Source organism: Monodon monoceros, unplaced genomic scaffold (assembly GCF_005190385.1).
Source record: "Monodon monoceros isolate NGI ecotype Baffin Bay Population unplaced genomic scaffold, NGI_Narwhal_1 Super_Scaffold_21, whole genome shotgun sequence".
In the NCBI taxonomy this organism is placed as follows: Eukaryota; Metazoa; Chordata; class Mammalia; order Artiodactyla; family Monodontidae; genus Monodon; species Monodon monoceros.
In genome coordinates this window covers 146,241,406-146,259,797 of record NW_021703778.1, presented here as the reverse complement: position 1 = coordinate 146,259,797, position 18,392 = coordinate 146,241,406, and the positions used below count along the sequence as shown (strand labels likewise).

At 50.4% G+C, this 18,392-nt stretch overlaps 1 protein-coding gene across 1 annotated transcript in view; it reads right to left on the bottom strand.

Annotated features, from left to right (window-relative positions):
• Positions 1-11,004: 11,004 nt before the first annotated feature.
• VSX2 (visual system homeobox 2) overlaps positions 11,005-18,392 on the bottom strand; it is a 17,674-nt gene continuing 10,286 nt past the window's right edge. The window contains exons 4-5 of the mRNA XM_029239821.1: positions 12,167-12,347; positions 11,005-11,330 (exon numbers count right to left, since the gene is read on the bottom strand). Coding sequence (XP_029095654.1) covers positions 11,005-11,330; positions 12,167-12,347 — 507 coding nt within the window. The remainder of the gene's footprint in view (positions 11,331-12,166; positions 12,348-18,392) is intronic.

The following is an 18,392-nucleotide window of genomic DNA, read 5'->3' as shown; positions in this document are numbered from 1 at the left end:
AACTAAGATCCCACATGCCTCTCAGCGTGGCCAAAAAAATTTAAAAAAAGGAAATGGGATAAATAAAATGGATGTTAATGGGATTAAAACAAAGGTTTGATACAACACTATATATATATATTTATATATATATAAAGCTGGAAGAAAATTACACTGAGATACTTGACCAGCAATTGCTTGGGACAACATTTAGGCCAATTAATCAAGTTAAAGATTGACAAGGGCTTCCCTGGTGGCGCAGTGGTTAAGAATCCGCCTGCCAGTGCAGGGGACACGGGTTCGAGCCCTGTTCAGGAAGATGACACATGCCGCAGAGCAGCTAAGCGCGTGCGCCTCAACTACTGCCTGCACTCCAGAGCCCGCGAGCCACAACTCCTAAAGCCCGGGCGCCTAAAGCCCGTGCTCTGCAGCAAGAGAAGCCACCGCAATGAGAAGCCCACGCACCGCAACGAAGACCCAATGCAGCCAAAAATAAATAACTTAAATAAATAAATGAAAAGATTGACAGAAAGTCCTGAGTCCCTTGGCTCAACCCCTCCCTGGGGACCCCAAAGCCATTATACAAAAATAGATTAAATGGCTGGAGGATAAAAAGAAAGGTTTCTGGACTCCTTGTAAAACCAAGACAGGTTGATGGCGTCCTGATGTAAACTAAAGTTAAAGGTATTAAAGATGATAGAGTTGAGATGAAAGTTTCTAAAAATTGGTATATTTAAGTGGCCTTTATACAATAAGATGTTTACATCTCTTTTGCCTAATTGTGTCTCTGTGGGGAATGCTTCCCCTGCCTGATATTATAAGACAGGGCATATAATAAATCTGCCCCTCAGGCAATATTAACCATGCTAAAGGAAACCAATAGGGTTACTTGAGCCCACACAATGTGAAATAAAAACTGGGAGCTAATATTCAGGGACTAATAAAAACAATAATAGAGATTTATTTGCTCTGGGTTTAACTTGTACCCTCAGAAAGAGGGCCTTTGTGGAATGCTTTGTGCAAACTTTTGAAGACATGATAAGTTTAATCCTAAAGTTCTAGAACATAGATCTCTTGATTTTCAGTTTAGTTGGGAATCTTATCACTGAAATAAAAAAAGCAAATTAAAGAAAATGTAGTTGGGCAAATCGATTTTTTTTTTTTTTTCAGTACACGGGCCTCTCACTGTTGTGGCCTCTCCCGTTGCAGAGCACAGGCTCCGGACGCGCAGGCTCAGCAGCCATGGCTCACGGGCCCAGCCGCTCCGCGGCATGTGGGATCTTCCCAGACGGGGGCACGAACCCGTGTCCCCTGCACCGGCAGGTGGACTCTCAACCACTGCGCCACCAGGGAAGCCCTTGATCTTTTAATATCATTTAGGTGGCAGACCAGTTCTTTGGGGAATTAAAAGCAACTGTTTTTGTCTTGCAAATCTCTACAAATCAGAAATGTAAATACAGCCCACAATGACTGAGCCTAATTGGCTCTACCAGGTAGAACCCAAAACCAAAGGGGGAAAAAAGGACAGAAAAAGGACTTTTTAAGCTCAAACCCCTGTAACAGCTCCTCATAGCCTCCTTAAGGATTTATCAAGGACAAATACAAAACTTAAAAGTCTTTTCCAGAAATAGTAGAGCCTTAGTCATCTGAGCAAATAAATTTAATGTATTCCAACTATTATTTATAAACTAGTAAGTTTATATTGTAATACCTGATTCATAACTAAGTTTTAAAGTGAAGCTATGAAATCTCTAGTTATTTCTGTTTATATATCTGTGTGTGCATTATACGTATAATATGTCTCTACCTCCAGATAGTATTATGAAAATTAAATTATAAAAGAGCCCTATTTGACTTACAAGTAAGTGCTTACAAATTAAATATTTCTAAATATAAACGAAACTGACCAAAGTGAATTTCAGGTTCACATGATCTGGGAAATATTAAATCAATATCTGGTATTAAAGTTAGTTTAGACTTTTTTTAAATATAAATTTATTTTATTTATTTCTGGCTGCGTTGGGTCTTCGCTGCTGTGCACGGGCTTTGTCTAGTTGAGGCGAGCGGGGGCTACTCTTTGTTGCGGTGCGCAGGTTTCTCATTGTGGTGGCTTCTCTTGTTGCGGAGCACAGGCTCTAGGTGCACGGGCTTCAGTAATTGTGGCACGCAGGCTCTAGAGCGCAGGCTCAGTAGTTGTGGCGCACGGGCTTAGTTGCTCCGTGGCATGTGGGATCTTCACGGACCAGGGCTCGAACCTGTGTCCCCTGCATTGGCAGGCGGATTCTTAACCCCTGCACCACCAGGGAAGCCCGAGATTAAGATTTTTAAGGATTAAAATTGTAATATATATAACTAAAGCTACTGGGATAATAAAGGAAACATTTTAGTATGCAAGGAAAGTAGGATGTGTGTTTTCAGCAAAAGAAAGTATGAGGAATGGAAATGCATTTTGTTAAGGGGAAAGAAAGTGATTTTGTCCCAAAGCTGGTTATTTTTAAACGGGAAAGAAAAATAAGGGCTAAACTAATATAGATACAGAAAGTTGTAGAAGGTTTGTAGAAAGGGAACCCTGAGGAAATAATTTTGTGCATGGTCAGGCTGGGATTGGAATTGAATTGAATTAGGTAAATTAATTTTGTTATTGAGGGTGGGCTGGTGCAGGACTAGAGTTTGGTTTTCTCTCTGTGTTAAGAGAACAACATTTTGGGCTTCCCTGGTGGCACAGCAGTTAAGAATCCACCTGCCAGTGCAGGGGACACGGGTTTGAGCCCTGGTCCGGGAAGATCCCACATGTTGCAGAGCAACTAAGCCCGTGCACCACAACTGCTGAGCCTGTGCTCTAGAGCCCGTGAGCTACAACCACTGAGCCCAGGTGCCACAACTACTGGAGCCCGTGTGCCCAGAGCCCGTGCTCCGCAACAAGGGAAGCCACCGCAATGAGAAGCCCGTGCACTGCAATGAAAAGAGTAGCCTCCATTCGCTGCAACTAGAGAAAGCCCGCACACAGCAACAAAGAACCAACGCAGGCAAAAATAAAAAATAAATAAATAAAATAAATCTAAAAAAAAAAAGACTAACAAAATGTTTAAAAAAAGAGAACAAAGTTTTCTTGAAATGTTGAGCTACTTTTGTTTTTGTTTTTGCTGTACGCGGGCCTCTCACTGTTGTGGCCTCTCCCGTTGCGGAACACAGGCTCCGGATGCACAGGCTCAGCGGCCGTGGCTCACGGGCCCAGCCGCTCTGCGGCATGTGGGATCTCCCCGGACCAGGGCACGAACCCGTGTCCCCTGCATCGACAGGCGGACTCTCAACCACTGCGCCACCAGGGAAGCCCTGTTGAGCTACTTTTGATAATAGATTGTGAGTTTCTTTGCCTTCTAAATGATCTGTATTTTCCTTAAAAATCTTTTATTGTCACGTTGGTTGAATGAACAAGTATTGTTTCACAGTGACCAAGGATCCTATTTGACTAAGTGTTTTAAAACCTTTTGAGGGGGCACTTCCACTGCAGGGGGCATGGGTTCGATCCCTGGTCGGGGAATTGAGATCCTGCAAGCAGCGCGGTGTGGCAAAAAAAAAATAATACTAAAATAAATAAATAAAATTAAATAGGATATAAGGATACAAGTAATTCAGCTAGTAACAGTAATCAAGTCATAGTACGGCAGAGAGAGGCAACCTCCCCTGCAGTGGAAGTGTGGAGTCTTAACCATTGGACCGCCAGGGAAGTTTGTTTGTTTGTTTTTTCTGCAAAAACTCCTATATATCCTGGCTCCTCCCTTACCTCTTTGGAACAGTTCCTCAGAGCTATCTGTCTCCTGGGCTGTAGGAGGATACTGAATAAAACATAACTCTCAGGATTAGATGGAAGTACTGAAATCAGTGTCAATTTCTTGATTTGATTGGTTGTGTAGTGGTTACATGGGAGAGTATCCTCATTAAAAAAAAATAAATACTGAAGTATTAAGGAGCTATGTGTCATGTCTTCAAGTTGGTCTCAAATGGTTTAGAAAAAAATGCACTATATATATATATGTATGTGTGTGTATATATATATATATATAGAGAGAGAGAGAGAGAGAGAGAATAAGTCAATGAGCTCAACTCTTCATTTTCAAATTTAAAAATCACAATTAACAATTCAAAATGAACAGTTAAAAAAGAAGTAACTAGTAAAAGAGTAAGTCCTTCCCACTGCTACCTGACTACCAAATATATGGCCTGCACTCCCTTTGGAGAACTTCATTCTTCTAGCCATAACTGCAACCAGCTAGAACAAAAGACTGGAAGAAAATCCATTTAAAGTGTCCATGGTTCTCTGCCTAACCAAACACATATCACATATTATTCCCTCTTTCTCTGCTTGCTTGACATTTCTGGATAAAGAGGACAGAAATGGAGAGGAAGGTGCCAGTGGTTGGAGGGAGTTGACAAGAACCAAGTGAAACAAGTGCAAGCAGGTAACCCGATGTCAGGGTTGGGGGAAGTATCCCAATGGGGAACCAGGTGGGGCAGGGACCACTAACAGTGGGGAAGGATGCGCAAAAGCCAATGGCTTGAGAGGTAATCATTTTATTCACATTTTACAGCCCTTTACAGTTTACAAAGAACTTCTGGGAAAATGGTGGACTAGATTTATGAAACAATTCTGATTAAGAACACATAGAGATTGGGACTTCTTTGGTGGTGCAGTGGTTAAGAATCCGCCTGCCAATGCAGGGGACATGGATTTGAGCCCTGGTCCAGGAAGATCCCACGTGCCGTGGAGCGACTAAGCCCGTGTGCCACAACTACTGAGCCTGTGCTCCAGAGCCTGCAAGCCACAACTACTGAGCCCATGTGCCACAACTACTGAAGCCCACATGCCTAGAGCTAGTGTTCCACAATAAGAGAAGCCACCACAATCAGAAGCCCGTGCACTGCAATGAAGAGTAGCCCTCTGCTCACCACAACTAGAGAAAGCCCACACGCAGCAAAGAAGGCCCAATGCAGCCAATAAATTAATTAATTAATTAAATTTTTAAAAAAAGAGCACCTAGAGATGAATAAAATACAACAAAGACAAGTTTAATGCATGACTGAACTAGGAAGCCAGAAGGAGAAATTCCAGGTGTGAGAGCCACAACAGTGACAGGGTGTGGGGGCAGCAGGTTACTGTAGACTAGGAAGTTGCATGTTAAATGCCCAGGCAGGGACAGAAGACCAGGCCCATGGTGAGGAATGGAAAGAACAGTTAAGAAACCCAAGTATTTTCACAGAAAAAGAGAAGCTTGTCAAATTAACTAACAAAATGCACAGGCAGATAATATACCATGAGTCAGCAAATGCAAAAACAGAAAGTAGAATTTCAAGGAGAACTGGCAAATCCACAACCAGAGTGGAAGGTTTTTAACATTCACTGTCACTAAGTAAAACAGAAAAGAGGAGCAATATAAAATATTTGAACAGGACTTCCCTTGTGGCACAGTGGTTAAGAATCTGCCTGCCAATGCAGGGGACACGGGTTCGAGCCCTGGTCCAGAAGATCCCACATGCTGCAGAGCTACTAAGCCTGTGTGCCACAACTACTGAGCCTCCGCTCCAGAGCCCGCAAGCTGCAACTACTGAGCCCACGTGCCGCAACTACTGAAGCCTGCATGCCTAGAGCCCATGCTCCACAACAAGAGAAGCCACCGCAATGAGAAGCCCGCACACCACAATCAAGAGTACCCCCCGTTCGCCACAACTAGAGAAAGCCCGCGCACAGCAATGAAGACCCAACACAGCCAAAAATAAAAATAAATTAAAAATAAATAAATTTTTTAAAAAATCAGGCAAAAAAGACCCAATGCAGAAAAAAAAATGAATGAGATACACAACATTGTAAATTAATTCTACTTCAATTTTTAAAAATGAATGAGATGTGTTCAACTCAAGAAGTTAGCAGAAGGTGGGAAAATTTTTAAAATAACAGCAAAAACTTAATGAAACTGACTCAAGAAGATAGAGTTTAGTGCAAACCATCTCATCATCTCCTTGGCTCTTCACGGCATCCCTGTGAGGAGCTGTCACGCTTGCAGTCGTGTCGATGAATGTACCACTGCTTGAGGAAGTTAAGAAAGTAGCGGAGTCTGCACCTAAAAGCAGGTCTTCCAGATCCACTTTGATGTTCTCCCTATTTTCAGGTTACACTCTTCTCATCAGGAACTGTCATGTCTGGGCGATGGAGCCTTGCGCTCAGACAGGAGTGGTCCCCAGATGAAGGAGGGCCATCTGCCTGGCTCCTGAGTCTGTTCCCACCTTTTGCACTGCCTGCCCCCGCTTCCTGGGCTCTTGCTCCTCTTGCATGGAAACCACAGGTGGACTGACGTCTGAACAGAAGGCATTGCGGAAGACAAACATGAAGGAGCAGAGGGAGGTACTCTTAACTTTTTTTTTTTTTTTTTTTTTTTTTGCAGTATGCGGGCCTCTCCCGTTGCGGAGCACAGGCTCCAGACGCTCAGGCTCAGCGGCCGTGGCTCACGGGCCCAGCCGCTCCGCGGCATGTGGGACCTTCCCGGACCAGGGCACGAACCCGCGTCCCCTGCATCGGCAGGCGGACTCTCAACCACTGCGCCACCAGGGAAGCCCAGGGAGGCATTCTTGTTAGAGGACGCTCTTGTCCTCCAAACACGCTCCTGTATCTGTTGCCATTCAGCTCAGCACTTAATATTCTCCTGTTCATAAATGTATCCATCTATTTAATTCTTGTGTCATCATCTCAACCGCAAAGCTTTGTTGGCTGAGCCCGGAATTGGCTTTTCATCATTTGTTTCTACTTCTGAGAAGGTAAAAACTGCCCTGGATGGACTTCCCTGGGGGCGCAGTGGTTAAGAATCCGCTTGCCAATGCAGGGGACACGGGTTTGAGCCCTGGTCCGGGAAGATCCCACATGTTGCAGAGCAACTAAGCCCGTGCACTACAACTACTGAGCCTGCGCTCTAGAGCCCGCAAGCCACAGCTGCTGAGCCCACGTGCCACAACTACTGAAGCCCACGTTCCTAGAGCCCGTGCTCCGCAACAAGAGAAGCCACTGCAATGAAAAGCCTGCGCACCTCAGCGAAGAGTAGCCCCTGCTCGCTACAACTAGAGAAAGCCCACGCACAGCAACGGAGCCCAACGCAGCCAAAAATCGATCAATTACTTAATTAATTGATTTAAAAAATCAGTCCCTCATGTCCTTTTATCACTCTCTGCCTATTCTTGGTGTACGCAGCCATCTATCGGCAGCCCGTTGGGCCTGCGGAGCCTGGAATAAAATCTCCCTTTCATTCTCCACAGGATCCTCTGGCAGAAGGCCCTCCTGGGGTGCAGTCAGCACCTAGCAGGGTTTCTCTTAGTTCTGCACCCTAGGGCCCTGGCTGTTCAGGCCCTTCTTTCCCTGTCCTGTTTTTCCCTTGTGGCATCACAGCCTCTCCCCTCGTTGATTGCCCGGAGGCCTATGTGTATGTCCCTTTGCAGAGAGCTGCATGCCTCTTCCCGGGGTAAATCCCCTGGGTTGATCATCCAGGAGGATTTCTGACAGCTCCCAAGCCTCTGAGTGTCCCACTTGTCCCTGAGATCTAACTGAGGGCGGGGCAGCTGCCAGCCCCTCTCCCCCCAGCCGGCCCCCCCAGCTTGAGGAGGCCGCATGGTGTGGCCACCTTTCTCTCCTGCTCATGTGGTACCTTTGCCATTGTCCTTGCTTCTTCCTCTCAACAGTACGAGACTGAAGGACCCAGGGTTATTATTTCAATTTAGAACACAGGAGAGGCTCAGAGGTTAAACACCTTGACCCAAGTCCCATGGATATGCTTTCATGGTCCCTCATCTAGAGCCTCTGAGGCCTTAGGACACTTGCAATTTTGTATCTTACTTCCCCAAATAGGACTGCTGTGCCCACCACTCTGTCCCCAGTGCCTTGCCCCACTACCTGGTACACAGTAGATGCTCAATAAATGTTTGAAATTGTTAAATAAATGGATGAGTTAGAGAAAGAACATTCATTCATTCATTCATTTATTCATTCAACAGTGGCTTGAGTGACTCTTTGATGGGTCCTGGGGATAAAAGATGAATAAGATACCATCGCCACCCTTGAAGAAATCAGTCTTGTGGGGAAGATAAACTTGTAAATAAAAAGTTACAACACAATGCATAGAGTGCAGAAATGGAGGAATGTGTCATGTGCTATATGAGAGAACAGAGGGTGTAGACTCTGCCTGGAGAGTCAGGAAGGCTCCAGGTAGGAAGGGACATGAAAGATGAGAGGCTGTGCATTTGCTGGAGTGTTGGGGATGAGCAGGGTGAGCACAAGGCATTCCTAGAGCCGGGGGTGACAGTGAGTCCTGCAGGGTCCCAACATGCTCAGGGGTGGCCTGGGGGAGCCCTGTGTGGGCAGAACTTGAAGGCAGGCTCTTGGGCCTTTCTCTTCAGCACATAGAAGTCGGAGATCTCCCACGTGTATCCCCCAGGCTCTGGGTCCAGGAGGGTTGTACCTGGGCCCAGTCTGGGGTACAGGGACCACTGACCCCCTGTCATTCTCGTTTCATGACCGGCTGCCAGAAAAACCTCTTCTGACAACAAGTTCCATATCTGAGCTAATTGGAAACAATCTTATGAGATTTCTTGAGCCAAAAGCTCAACTATAAGCTGTGTAAGTCCATTCCGTCTGCTCTTTCATCTTGTAATTCCACCCAACACATCATCAAGTCAGCGGGGCGCAGCTGTCCTCAAGCGATCTCAGGGGGTCTCCCTTATGCTGTTTCTCTTGTTTATTCTCCTCTTTCCCAGGGATTTAGCATAGGTTTATCTGACTTTCAGTTCCAGATGACTTTGCCTTTTCCATTTGTTGCTGTGTTTGAGCTGTAGGTGAGATATTCGAGTGCACATGTGTACACAAAAGGCAGGGCGTCAGTACTCTCGGGGGCCAAGGTGGGCTGTGGGCTTCACCTGAGATGCGAAGGAACTAGGGTTGTTTATAAGTAAGGACGAGAGGGAAAGGTCAATGTAATTTGTTGTGTGGGGAGCAGGAAGGAGTCACAGGTAATAACTTAGGGGCTCACTGGCTGGGATATCTCAGTTATGCCTGTAATGGAAGAGGGTTCCATATTGCAGTGACAAATAGTGACATCAGCTTAGTGGAGAAAGGCAGACCACTGTGTCTCTACAGTTGGAATAATTTTAAAATAGGAATCTAGTAATTTTGACCTAAACATGACTTCATGGATTTACTTTTTGTGCTACCCATACACACAAACACACACTATGCTCACCACAGAGGACTCCTGGATCCCTTCTCTGCCGTTTTTACATCAATTTTATTCTTACTTGTATCTTTACAGAAAATGGCACAGAAATCACGGGTTTCGAATACCTAAAAGTTATTACAGTTCCATATTTCAAACACTTCAATATCAAGTTTCTTTCTTCTGATTCTATGTACATTATTTACACACCAGGGACTACAGTCTAACACTTCAAACCAATGGGACACAAAGACAGGAAGAACTGGGGGGAAGGTCCATGGACGGAATGAAGAAGAAATCAACTTTTGATATGGAATTAAAATCCCAGCTCACTGACTCAGGCCTTTCTCTTGCAAGGGATCCCCTGCAAGGGTGGGTGGGATAGTAGAGGAAAATGCCATGGGGGTGAGGGGGACATGTGCCTGGCCTGGGGGTGGAAGGGGCAGCTGCAGAGAGGCCATCAGTATGGACAGGTCCTCCCATCAGCAGACAGGAAGAAGCCCCGTCCCCTGTTCCTACCCCATCACTGTCTGACTCTAGAGAACATGCACCACGGCTCACACCCAGCGGGAAGGTATGTGTGCCTGTAGCTTAGTTTGGGTCTAACACTGGCTCCTCCCTTGCTCTCCTTCTAGCCTTTTCTCATACTCTTCTTGTGATCAACTGTGACGGCTATTTATAGCCCCAGGCCCCCTCCAGGAATGGCCTGGATCAAGTTGAGTCAAGATCTGTGGTTTCCTATGTGTTCATTTTACAGCTTGATTGGGTTGCTCCAAGGCAGGGCACATGCGAACCAGTGATTTGCAAGAATCTTTAGGGGAAGGATGCCTTGCACAGCAAGTCAGGGTCACAGGCAGCATACTGGGGGTGGAGGGGGCGGTCAGGGTGCTCCAGAAACACACACCCAAGGGCCCTGGGTGCAGGATTTGGCCTCCCAAAGGTGCAGTGAGTCACAGCAGCTGTGAGAGGTGCCCCCTGGCTGCAGGGCAGATCCTGGCCTCACTGCAGGAACTGTACACTGCCCCCTGCGGCACTGGCACCTGTGTGGGGAGGAACGGTGGGACCGGCTGGGTGTGGAGGGTGGGTTCCTGAGTCTGACTGTGGAGGGCAGGACTTGAAGGCTGGCCGAGGGGCCCAGGCTGAGACTTTCCAAGTTGAATCTGGAATCTGGGCCCCAGCGCCAGGGGCCGGCAGGGGTTGTGCCTGGGCCTTCAGGACAGCACATCACCCACGCTGAGGAAGGAGCAGGCAGGGGAGCAGAGTTTCGCTGGGGGCTGGGGCGCTCAGGACACCGGCACTGGAGTGCAGGTCCTCCATCCGTGTCGCCGCTGTGGTGGCCAGTGTGTTTGCAGCAGCGGTCTTTGGGTCTGGGCAGAGCACAGTCCACAGGGGGTGTGGCGCTGGGAAGGAGGGCGCTATTGAGCAAGAGAACAGAGAGTAAGGGGTGGATTCGGACACGGAGAGCCGCCAAAGGATTGAGTTGAAAGCAGCTTGAGGGGGTGGTCTGGGGCGGCAAGAAGGCTTCTGAGGCAGGTCTGTTAGTTGGAGGAGGAGGGTGCTGGCCAGGTCAGGACTAGGTAGGGATGTCTCAGCGTGGCCCAAAGCCTCAGCCAGGACTGAGTTGTGCCTGAAGTCCCCTGGGGGTCACAGAGGGCCTGTGGGGTGGGGGAGGGTGGCAGAGAGCAGGCCTGGGCCCCGCCTCTGAGAACACCTCCCAGCACCACAGGCCCCGAGCAGAGACGAGCAGAGTCCTGGGGCTCCGGGGTCTGCGCGCCCTTGCCTACGCCATGTCCTCGAGCTGCGGCGGACTCAGCTTCTCCGCTGGCCTGTCTTCGTCCGGGGCCTCCTCCCGCTCCGGCTCCTCGCCGTTCCGGGCCAGGCTGTCGGGCCCGGACACAGTCCCCAGCACTTTGGTGCTGTGCTCCTGCGCTCTGGCTCGGAGCGCGGCGATGCTGTTCTCCCTCAGTTCCTCCTGGGACATGGCGGCCGGGGCGTCGGGACCCCGCTCCTCCGGCTCTATCTTGTCGAGCTTGGGCAGGGCCTGACGCTCCGCCTCGGGCTTCCTCCCCGACTCGGCTGCCGCCTCCAGCGACTTTTTGTGCATCCCTAAAAAGAATTGTTGGTATTCGGGTTTAGAAAAGCGCCTGGGAAAGCCATCTTGAACTGAAAACGGCAAAGATAGAGAGAGGCCAGAATTAAGGACGAGCAGAAAGCCTTACTTCATACACCGCAGTCACGCGAGTCCCAGGGGTCGGGGTCGGGGCCGGGGCAGCGGGAGGGGGGCCGGGGATGAGGCTGCGGAGCAGCAGCGGGGCACCAGGCCGGCAGAGGGCTTCTCCCAGCCAAGTCCCTGGGCACCTGGCCCCCGGGAGTCCTGTCTGTCCCTTCCTGAGCACAGCACTTGCTCCCGAGCCCTCCCTTTTGGGATTCCAGATCTCAGAACTCCAAGATAAGCTGGCGCTGCTGTCAGACACAGGTCCAGATGGCAGATGGGGGAGGATGGCAGGTGGAGAGATTTAGGGGGAAGAAGTCCTTTGGGCAAAGCCAGAATGGTGGCCAAAGGGACCTAGAGGTCCCCTCAACCCCCAAGAGGGGCTGTTTCATTCACCACAACCCCAGCTCCAGCCAAGGGAAGAGGAGGATACACACCCTGGGGCAATAGCCATCCCCTGCTCACAGGACAAAAGAACTCACAGGGGGGATCCGTCCAGGATGAGAGTCCTAGGCACCCAGTAGGTGGGTGTGAGGGACAGACACCAAGCCCTGGGCGCAGCCTGCCCTCTGAGCCCCCCAAGGGAGACCGGGAGACCGGCTCTGGAGGGCCTCTTTCCCGCCAGGCTGTTGTGGCCAGGCGTCCCTGCTCCAGGGCTCTGTCCCCTCCTCCAGGGAGCCCGCTCCCCTCACCACGGGGGCAGGGCCCCAGGGAGAGTGCAGGCTCTTACCCAGCAGCCACGGGGCGCAGGAGTCCATGATGCCATCCTTGGCGGACTTGAGGATGGACTCCGGCAGGGGGATGGAATGGCGCACCATGGCCCCGTAGAGGCCGTACTCCGCCATGACGCTGCTCCGGCCCCAGCACTTCTCTCGCTTCCTCCACTTGGCTCTTCGGTTCTGGAACCAGACCTGTAAGTGCAGACGAACAGGTCAGGGGCGTCCTCCACCAGGCAGAGGCCAGGCCCCTACCCCGCTGTGTCTGCCTGGAGTTAAGGGACCCGCCTCTTTGATTGCCAACGGCTTCGCTTTCTCCAGCAGGGCATCCTTACTTAAGCTCACCTACCCCGAAGTACCCCTGGGGTTCCTCCAGGCTCAGGGTGTCCAGAATGAGACACAAGTCCTGTGAGAACATGATGGGCAAAATGGTCTTTTTTTTTTTTTTTTTTTTAAATCAAAGCAGTTTAAGGTGATGGAATAGGGACACCTCCTGGACAGGGTCTAGCAGATGGGCAGGTCCCCATGTGGTCCTCAGTTTGCAGCCGAGAAGCCCGACCCTCATAGCTCTCTTGCAAATGTTCACACCTCCAGCATACAAACAGAATCCCTTTTCTGGCTCGTAGAGGACAAAGTCCTTTCTAGTGCCTTTGGTTCAGGGCTCTGTCTCCACCAGAACTGCAGAGGCCAGAGCAGTCCCGGCAGGCGAGGTCAGTGTGGACTCAGGTAGCACAGGGCTTTTCATCCAGGTGTCAGGAAGCCTGGGAACGGCTGCAAAGCAGGGCAGGGGACACTCCCAAGAGGCCTGAGTCAGCCTCCCTTCTCTGCCCTGTCCTGGCCAAGTCCTGCCCCGCCATGGTGTCCTCCATTCACCCACTGTGCACAATTTTGGACCTAACTCCGAATGACATTTGGGGGAGCTGGGCAGCCATCCTTCAGTCAGGGAAGGAAGACAAAATGCTTCTGGTGTGAGGAGCATGTGAAGGTAGGGACCTAGGAGAGTGCGGTAGGGGATACTCTAGGGGATGCTTCTCTGGCCCCAAAGCTGACTGGTGCAGGGTCTGAAAGAGCATGGGGTGGGCTGGGGGTATCTGCAACACTCCAGCCTGGTTTTGGGAGGAGATCCTTGGGTCCCTTTCATGCATGGAGGAGGGGGGAATTTCTTGGTCCCCCCAAGCATTTTTCCTGAGGCTTCCTGCAGCTGACAGGAGCCAGAGCCAGGGACAGCTGCACTGTCCCTCAAGCAGGTGAGAGGCCCGCGGCCCCAGGCCCGCCAGCCCCCTCTGGTCCCCTCACAGCCCCTCCAGGCCCTGACCCCGGCGGCGGTGAGCCACCCAAGCGCCCCGTGATGTGGGGGGATGGGGGGAGGGCAGAGGCGGGTTCGGGGAGAATCTATTAGTTTCCTGGGCGATTTCCATTCCCTCACCTCGGCCAGGTCCCCGCCCTTCCCTCCGGGCCCCCTCCCCCGCCCCCGGCGGCGGAGGTTTCAGCTTTTGATGAAAAATTGCTCCAGCTCTATTCGGGAGGCGGCAAAAGAAGAGTCACCCCCAGGGGCAGCCCTGGGCTGATTGAAAAATAAGTTAATTTCTGTTTGAATCGATGGGCCTCAAGCACTGAAATATCACGGGAAATTAAAGCGGCTGCTCTCTCGGGAGCCGCGGCATTGACCCGCACTAATTAATGCTGGGGAGGCAGAGCGAGCCGCGCCGCAAGCCGCTCCCCCTCCCCGGGGGACCCCAAACGCTTCTCATTTAACTAATTAGACAGGGAAAATTGGGTGTTAATTTGTTTAGGATTTTTTCCCCTCTTCCCCCATGGCAGCTCCCTCCCCGGCCCGCTCCCCACGCGGGGGCGCGGGAAATGAATGCGGGGCTTGCCGGCAGATGGCTGCCCCGGTCACTCTGCAATCTTCTCCGACTTGATTGCTTGATTAGGTCGTTAGCACATTAAAAAAAAAAAATTGCTTGCCGTCTGGCGCTGGCGTGATGAGTGGGACGCGCGGCAGCGCCTGGGTAATTTATCTTTTTATACGGCAAAGAATTTGATTTCAATCTGCAGATATATGGGGAGCCTTTGACACCTGTTTAACATCGCGCCGCTGACAGCTTAACCCTTTGCTGCCTCGGACGAGGGGAGGCCTCGGCGGGGGCTCGGAGACCGCGCGCCCCTGCGGTTCCCGCCGCCGCCGCCAGGTGGCGGAGTGAGCTCCCTGGCAGCTCCCGACAGCTCCAAGTCTGCAGTGGAGCGCGGCCGGCCACATCCAGCAGGGGGCGCCCCGGCCGCACCCACAAGGCGCCCAGAGCCCCGCGGTCACAGACTTTCTGCGGGGCTGCTTCCAGACCGCACGGTCCTCGCACACCTTTAAGTTGACCCAAATGTGTGTAACCTGTTTTGGCATTTCTTCATTTGTAAATAACTAGGAAACTCTAAAAATGGGAGAGATGCGGCCTCAGACACCCCGGGCCTCTCAATCCTCACACTGACCCGCGCCCGCGCTGTTAGAAAACGATCGCTCGTCCCTCCCTGGGCGGCGCCGCCTCCGGTGAGCCGCACCGTTGCCGCCACCGGGTTTAGCACCTGCCGTCCCTGCTGGAGAGCTGCGGAGCTAATGCAAGGCCTCCCTCTGGTCTAGACCCAGACCGCACTCAGCGAACCTGGCCAAGGAACGGGTTTATGTAATTTGAAGGCTACTAGATGGCTGCGCTCCGTGCACTAAAGAGCGGAAACAGGTGCACCATGCGAGTTCGGGCTAACTCGGCCATCGGCCTGGCCTGGCTCTGCGGTGTGTTTAGATCTCTCCCCTGCGGCCCTGTCAGTCCCGCAGGCCCTCTGCCCTACCCAAAGCCTGAAGTTTGTCTGAGACCTCTGTCCTGTTCTATCTTCCTTCCCGTTAGCACTTGGTCGTCCTCTACAAGTACTCATCTCAAGCTTTTTTGCACAGAGGAAAAATCTAAAAGGACTAAGCTACAGAAAGGTGTAAGTGACTTCTGGTTTCATCCACCTCACAGAGAAGACAGCAAAGAATGAACCCCTTGGCGATGGAATTCTAAGGTGGAATTCCAAGTCTGACCACAGAGGGTTGGGAAGGCTATCTTTATGAATCTAAGTAAGCCATCTGCCTCCTGGGCAGGAGATGACCTTCCTGCTTGAATACGGTGCATTACAAAACAACAAGACCACAAGCCCTTAACTGGAACCCATTGGGACCAGACTCCAGAATGTTTTGGATTTTAGAAAAAATATGTGATGCGTATACTACATGTTATGTAACATCCTACAGCAGCAGCAGTAGTACCCCATAGTCAAACCAGCTTTGATTTCTGCAGCAAAATATACACATATTCATAAGGGACAAATAAAGAGCATAAGGTCAGATCTGGTTTTTGCCAAGAATGAGTTCTGTTGACAAACTGATGAAAGAAGTGTCTGTTTTCAGTACGGTTTAGAGTCAGGTATTTTGGGGACTTCCCTGGTGGTCCAGTGGTTAAGACTCCAAGCTCCCAATGCAGAGGGCGAGGGTTCGAGCCCTGAGGGGAACTAAGATCACACATACTGCATGGCACAGCAAGAAAATAAATAAATAAAAATAAATAGAATCAGGTATTCTGGAGAAGGGATTGTGGAGTAAACAAAAGCAGAGGTGCTCACTACCACTCCCACTCCCTCCACCCCCCCAAGTGTGGGTGCCTGGAAAGGTGCATTGCCCTGGCTTCCCCAGGATTCCATGAGCTTGAGAGGGGGGCAGGGCTCTCAGATGGAAACAGCATCTTTCTTGGAACACTGAAGAAGAGGGTGCAGACCTGGGATTCAGATCATCTCCGGGGCCTGTAAACAGAACCGTTTTCCTCAGTCTCCTAATTTGGACAAATGAATAACTGGTCTGCAGATCAGACTTTGCCCACAGATGCTCCAAGGGGAGTTGGTGCCAGCTGGTCGCTCAAACCAGGAGTCATCCAGACCCTTGGTTATGGGCTCCTGGAATGCCTGGCTCTTTGAGGACCAGATGCTGCTCCAGTTTATGGAGGAAACCTGGACAGCCAAAACAATTTCTTTGTAGGACAGCTGGCAGGGAAGCTGTGGCATTGGTGCCTTGGAGGCAAGAGGACAAGGAATTAGAATTAACCCTAACCGCTCTTCATATTTGCCTTTCTCGTCCCTTCCTGGAAGCAACCAGCATGTGTGCAGAACTTAAACATTTGCAAGAAGCACTGAAAGCAGCCAGTCCTGAACTGGAATTCCCAACTGTGGCAAAAATTTCTGTGTGATCCTGGGCAAGTTATTTGCTCTCTCTCAGTCCCTTCAAGCATAAAATAAGAATACCAAAAAAAAAAAAAAAAAAGAATACCTACTTTTTCAGGGATTAATGAAAGTGCCTTAAAATCAGTGTTTGTCACACAGAAGGTGCTCAATAAAAGCTACTTATTATTATTTCAGTGGAGGCACAGAAAGTCAGTGGGAGTCTGTGCAGGGGTCAGGTTAGCAATGGCATTACCTGCCCTCCTGGCCCTCTCCACATGCTCTGCAGCAAGGCTGGACTGACAAATAATAATAATAACAACAGTAACAACTCCAGGAGGTGTGATGGGGCTACAGAGCTAACCTTCAGGCTGTAAGATTTTAATGCAGATAGCCTCGAGTTTCTCCTCTAGGGGCCAAACAGATGCCCCTGCAACTCTCCCGCGTTTCTAATGTTTCCCAGACCCTTGAGGCTCAAATGCAAGAGACCACCCATGCAGCTGGCTATGATTAGGAGCTAGAAGACCTAGGTTGGAGACCCCTGCTCTATCTCCAACTGCCTTTGTGACTTTGGGTGCATTTCTTAACCTTTCTGAGCTTCCGATTCTTCCTCTGCCCTATGGTACCACTTCCTTGCAGGTTTGTTGTAAAAATTTAACAGAATAGTGCATGGGAAATGCCTGGCATGTTGTAAGAACTGATAAACATTGGCTTGATGCTGGGCGAATTCTGGGGACAAATGTGCTACGAGATGAGGATTTGCTTTCAAGCAAATATGCTCAGTGACACTTTTCCCATAAAGCCGGGTCCTCCCATCTCCCACCTTTGACATGTCTTTTCAGCATTTAGGCCCCCTTTCCTGCATGGTCTCTTGGTTCTGGCAAGCCCACAATACTCCTTCAATCTCTCTCTCTTTCCTGACTGCGTACTTTCTGGAAGACACTGCTCCACTCTCAAGGAAGTCGGGTCCGCAGCTCTTCAGGACAGCCTGCGTCCAGGCCCCAGCAAGGACCAGAGTCCTGCCTTCCACTTCAGGGCCTCCAAGTGCCTGAGAAGCGACCTACAAGGGACATCGAGGGTCACCAACTTGGTAGTCCCAGGGAAAGGAGAGGGGGAAGATCTTCTAGCTCAGGAAAGAGCCTGGGTTTCCTGGTGCGCTTCCCCTCACAGGTGGTGCCCAGTAGCACTCAGAAAGCCCAGGTAGGAGACCTCTGGCTGTCGACAGTTGGTCTGACAGGTGCCTCCACACCTGGCAGAGAGGGTCCCAAGAGCTTGTGCCTCCAAGGATGGACTGGACCCAGGAAAGGGCTTCTCGCCAAATGGATGCTCTTCGGCCACAGGGCACCCATCGAGCCGGCAGGCAACACTGTCAGCTGTCTCTCACCCTTTGTGGGTAACCAGGGCTTCTCTTGTACTCACAAGTTCCCAGCCTTGTATCCCCACAGGACTATGTGCCCAGGCCTCCTTCCCTCTGCAGTCCCTCCAGGATAGCCCCACTAAAGGAGGCATCCTGCATGATAGATGCTCTCCACCTCTGGCCCCTTGGCTACCCCAGGCCCTGCCCTCCAATCTTGCCCCAGGCTATCGGGCCCGGCTTTTTTGGCCATGTGGCACTTTCCATCATATTCACTTAGATTCTCTCCTCTCCTCTGACTGGAAGCTGATTAATATGGGCTCATTGCTAGCTTGATTTAACGACCTCACACTCCACATCCACTCAGCACTTCTGACAGCATATTTCAGCACACCCTTTCCAGTCCCAGCTTCAGGCCCAGAAAAGCCTGGCCTTGCTGTAGCCTCTTATGTCCACTAGGGGGCAGTTCTGCCCATGTTTCCTGGCAGCCCCATGCAGCATCCTTCCCTGAACCTCTGGACAGGTCATCCCACCAGGTTACCCAGTACTCCACTTTCTTCCACTCATATTAACCCACTTGAAACACTGAAACTCTTTTCCTGAGCCTCTGACCCAGCATTTTTTTTTTTTTTTTTTTTTTTTTTTTTTTT